At 36.5% G+C, this 5,173-nt stretch overlaps 1 protein-coding gene across 1 annotated transcript in view; it reads left to right on the top strand.

Annotated features, from left to right (window-relative positions):
• The window catches only part of LOC107694768 (DENN domain-containing protein 3-like), a 33,350-nt gene that overhangs the window by 1,145 nt on the left and 27,032 nt on the right, over positions 1–5,173 (top strand). The window contains exons 2-7 of the mRNA XM_016494448.1: positions 2,187–2,396; positions 2,747–3,029; positions 3,108–3,223; positions 3,963–4,093; positions 4,172–4,283; positions 4,424–4,543. Of these exons, the coding sequence (XP_016349934.1) occupies positions 2,313–2,396; positions 2,747–3,029; positions 3,108–3,223; positions 3,963–4,093; positions 4,172–4,283; positions 4,424–4,543 (846 nt within the window). The 5' untranslated portion in view covers positions 2,187–2,312. The remainder of the gene's footprint in view (positions 1–2,186; positions 2,397–2,746; positions 3,030–3,107; positions 3,224–3,962; positions 4,094–4,171; positions 4,284–4,423; positions 4,544–5,173) is intronic.

Here is a 5,173-nt window from a genome sequence, read left to right as displayed (position 1 = left end):
ATATATATATATATATATATATGTGTGTGTGTGTGTGTGTGTATGATTTAAATTGTAAAAATATTACACTTTTTATTTTACATTTTACCATTTTAAATATTTATGTATATATATATATATATTACATATACACAGTTTATATATTATACATTGTTAAAAAATGGAATAATGAACTTGCGTTTCTTAATGTAATTTAATACTACTTATTGACTTATCAACTTAAATGTTTGTGCGGTGTGACATGAATTTTTCATTCATAAAAAGGGGGTCATATATAATAATTATACAAAAGGTTAGAGCATGTTGTTTACAATCGTTTTTTTCTGAAGTATAGCTAAACAGAAGGAGGTATGTGCTCAGCAATGACAAACCTCTCTTTTCTTGGTTTTTCCCAACTGGTCTGACGTCTTTGTCAAACTTGGCACCAGCAGAATGAATGCTCTCTCTGTCTCTACTTGACTTCACCCGCCGGTTTGCTCAGGAATCATGAAGACCAGTGTTGCAACTGTTGTGCATGTGGTGTAAACACACGTACAGTCATCCAGGAGATGCTCTGGTCTCTCACTGAGGACAGAACTGTGACAAACTCCATAGTTTCACGTTCAGTCCTAGTCTTTTAGCTTGAACTTGATCCAGATTCTGACAAGAACCAGATGTTGAGCTGGGAGCAGTTCACTGCATGTAGTCATTTTGGTGGAAAAACAAGAGAAGCATTCAGGGAGAACCAGACTATTAGACTGTATTATTTATAGCTGACTTCTAATTATGCAAATTATTTATACATTCGCTTAAGTGGAGAAAATCTTGTTGAATATCCTGTTTCATTCACGAATACTTTACGGAAATAAAATTGGTTGCAAATTCAGTTTGGCATTGACCTGTAGACCTGCGGGCTTCAATTTGTTATATATATAAATTCACACACACAAGCAAGATGAACACAGTCAACATTTTGTATTTATATAAATGTGTGTGTGTGCATATTTATATAAATCTAAAATGTTGACTGTGTTCATCGACCCCCAAATCATCCTCATGCGAGAGACCCCCATCCTCACATTTTAAAAGGCAACTATACAGTATATTTTAATGTATGAAAACCCAATTTAAACTTTAAAAAGTAATATTTTAATTATGTGAGTATATAGTGTGTATAGTTTACTTAAAGTACATAGAATTCTTTTCTCTGTTCACTGAAGCACTGTACTGTTAGATGTATTATTTATTTATTGTTATAGTTAACTAAAACTAAAACCATGTGAAAATTGTGACCTGAACTAAAATAAATGTCAACTGAAATAAAATCAAATATAAGAAAGCTTATTTTAAGTCAGCTAGTTCCCATAGAAACATTTGTCATTTTCATTTAGTTTAACTTGATGTTTTAAAATAATTAAAATTAAATAAAAATAAAAAACTATACAGACATTAAAAAAACTTATTAGTGACAAAAACACACAAAAAATGACTAAATCTTTAACAAAAATTAAAGTAAAAGCAGAATATATAAAACTAATATATAAAAGCTAATTCAGACTATTCATAAAAATTGTATCTCATTGATAGAAACAGCACTGTACTGCTAGATGTAATATTCATTTATTTAAATCTTATGTTTTATTATATAGTCATTTTTGCATTTGTCACACTGTTTTTCTCTTTCCACGGACCCCAGTTTGAAAACCCCTTTTCTACAGTATATATTTTATAAGTAAGAGGAATTGTCTTGGCAGGGCTGGTTTTTCTTTAAGATCTGACCACTTTTACAAGTTTTGTGAATGCTGACACATTCATCTATGAATCGGTCACTTCATCCATTGACTCAGATGGGAGACGCTGGATTGTTAACTCAGCAGTCCTTGATTGTGAAACATGAGCCATGTTCTCACATTTTAGATAGAGATGGTTTTATGGGTGACAGTTTTTGTACCTCATACTGTGCAAACTTCCTTTTTTGTTTGCATGCGTCTTTAAATACAATCCTTATAGCTGCGAAATTGCAATAGCTGCTTCTTACACAATACTAATAGGTGGTTTATAGTATCTGTGATATTCTGGTCTCTGCATTTCGCATTACTAACCATAAGCAATAAGTAAAAGTAATAGTAATAGTGGTTGCTTTTACAGTCTGCACTACTAAAAATGTCTGTCTGGTGTAGCATAAACTGAAGTCTTATTCATTTCAGTAGACCTACAGGAAGTTGAAGAACCACAATGGGGCTGAAGACTGAAGATTGAAGACTTTTCTGAGAGTATTGTATGTGAGTGCCTGGAAGATCATCGACGGCCAGAGCTCAGCAGAAGCGCTTCTGATGGCGGGAAACATCCCATCGGGTCTGCTGGAAGCGTGTGTGGTGCTCGGAGTATCTAGTGAACGTCTGAAAGACATACATCTGGTAAAACGAACCGTTCATTTCAGTATTCACAGTCATTCTGTGCAAAATGTTGAGCAAAGAACAATGGAAATGCTGTTTGACTGCAATATAACAAAGAGTGAAAAATTGAAGGGGGTCTGAATACTTTCCGTACCCACTGTATATATATAGAAATTCACACAAGCAAGATGAACACAGTCAACATTTTGTATTTATATAAATGTGTGTGTGTGTGTGTGTGTGTGTGTGTGTGTGTGTGTGTGTGTGTGTGTGTGTGTGTGTGTGTGTGTGTGTGTGTGTGTGTGTGTGTGTGTGTGTGTGCATATTTATATCAATCTAAAATGTTGACTGTTCATCTTGTTTGGACGCAGCTGCAGGGTAAAGGCAAAGAGCCTCTGGTGGAGGCGGAGGTGCTGCAGGTTCACGCTCCGCCGTTTGTGACGAAGGAGAGCTCCAGTAACGGCACTGAACAGGATCTCGCTCCAGCCTTCTGCAGAGCCCAGCGGAGACGCTCCTTTAAGAAGAAGAGAGACCGACCGGTTTCCACCATCAGCGATTCCGGCCAAACCAACGAACCAGCGGTCGCCGCCTCAGACGACCTCAGCGTACCTCAAAACATTGACCTGATAGCCCTGCTGCAGCTCTGCTTCCCAGGTGACCTTCGCAAACGCCTCAGTCTGCCATTCTGTATCTAACAGTAACTCTGACAGTGTCTGGTTTGTCTTTGGACAGATGGGTTGAGAATAACCAATGAGAGCAGAGAAGACAGCTATCATTTCTTGGTGTTCACGGATGTGTTTGGGAACCAGACTCATGGTGTGGTGGCTCAGTACTGCAAACCTGTTCATGTGAGATGTCTTATCATTAGCTGCATCATATATATATTAATATAATAATTATGATATAAAACAAGAACTACACTACCATTTAAAAGGGGTCAGTAAGATGATTCTTTATTGTTTTTGTCTCTCCTGCTCACCAAGGCTGCATTTACTTGATCAAAAATACAGTACAAAGAGTAATATTGTGAAATATTATTTCAATTTAAAATATAATAATAGTAAAATAACAGTTTTCTATGTGAATATATGTTAAAATGCAATTCCTATGATAATAGCTAAATTTTCAGCATCATTACTCCAGTCTTCAGTGTCACATGATCTTCAGAAATCATTCTAATATGCTGATTTGCTGCTCAAGAAACATTTCTGATCATTATCAATGTTGAAAACAGTTGTGCTGCCTAATATTTTTGTGGAAACCGTGACACATTTTATTTTGCAGGATTCTTTGATGAATAGAAAGTTCAAAAGAACAGCATTTATTTGAAACATAAGTCCTTTGTAACATAAATGTCTTTACTGTCACCTTTGATCAATTTAATGGATAAATAATGCATTTATATTTAATTATTCATAATAAAATTATTAAAAAAAAGAATCTTACCGACCCCAAACTTTTGAAAGGTAGTGTACAGAATATATTAATGAAATGTGTGTGTGTGTTTACACGTCACGTCACTTTCATGTAAAATGTTTGTAAAATGCAGTCACTAATTCATCTGTCGTGTTTGTTGTGTTTTTGTAGTTGCATCAAGATAATGGGAGTCATCAAAATGGTTATCGGTTGAACAAACTGCAGTGTCTCTACACCACATGCAGCATATGTGTCATCTCCAAATATCCTTATTATAACGCCCTCAGAGACTGTCTGTCCAGGTAAGAGCCACTCCATACTGTTATTTAGCTGTAACATGAAAGATTCGTTGTAACTGGTTTATTTCTCTTCTGTCATAGTTTCTTGCTCCAGCTGAAGACGTCCCGCATGTGTGAGTTTGAAGAGCAGGTGAAGGAGTTTTCTGCCAAACTGGCGCTGGTGCCCATCCCGCCCCCCGGGCCGCTGCATGTGGTGAGTGTCTTTATTACCACCATGATGCCGGAAATGTTCACAAGAACCTGCACTATTTAGTTATACATTCGGTTATTTTACCTGTGTGGGCTGTTTCAGGTCACCTACTTCATTGTTGTTTTTTGTGGATGTTTCTCTAGGTGTTCAATCTCAGACCCTTTCAGATTGAACTTCCCTCACGACTGGATGTGGATCGGCCCGTCATGGACCTCAATCTTCACCTGCCGTTTCTGTGTTTCAAACCCAAACAGATCCTGCAGGTCAGGAGCTTCACGCCACTTCTGTGCCTCTTACGATCGTGTATATCTGGACTTACCAGGGCTACAATTGTTAACTAAAACTATTAAAAACATTTTTGTTCATTGAAATAAAGCTGAAATAAAATAAAATATAAATATTAGATGAAGAACGTGGCAACCAGGCCCGGATTGGGACTAATCGGGAGCACCGGGAAAATTCCCGGTGGGCCGGTCTGTTTTCTGGCCGCGAGGGCCGGTACTGTCATGCCACTGCTATGGGGTTGAAATAAGTCTGAAAAGTCTGCTTCAAAGAAGAGCAGGACTCGCGCTTACGTCCGCGATTTGATTTTTTTTAGTTAAAAAAATGTAGCCTATAGTGCCATTGTTTAAAAAAAATGCTTTATTGACTGACGTTTCATAGACGTCATAGTTGATAGTTGTTATGCTTTCAAATTTCATGCCATTTGTATGTATGTAATTTCACAGTATTTTCACCTTCTAAATTACTACACTACTTGTGCAGTCACAATTTTATAATGGTACAATTTATTCAGGCTGGTGACTTTTTTTTTTTGAGACATTAAAATTATTTTTAGAATATAGGTTAAGCAAAACAAATGTGATTATTTCTGAGAACTTTTTAACTGCTGG

The sequence above is a fragment of the Sinocyclocheilus anshuiensis genome, unplaced genomic scaffold (assembly GCF_001515605.1).
Source record: "Sinocyclocheilus anshuiensis isolate Anshui unplaced genomic scaffold, SAMN03320099.WGS_v1.1 scaffold1497, whole genome shotgun sequence".
Classification (NCBI taxonomy): Eukaryota; Metazoa; Chordata; class Actinopteri; order Cypriniformes; family Cyprinidae; genus Sinocyclocheilus; species Sinocyclocheilus anshuiensis.
This window is presented reverse-complemented; position numbering and strand designations above follow the sequence as displayed.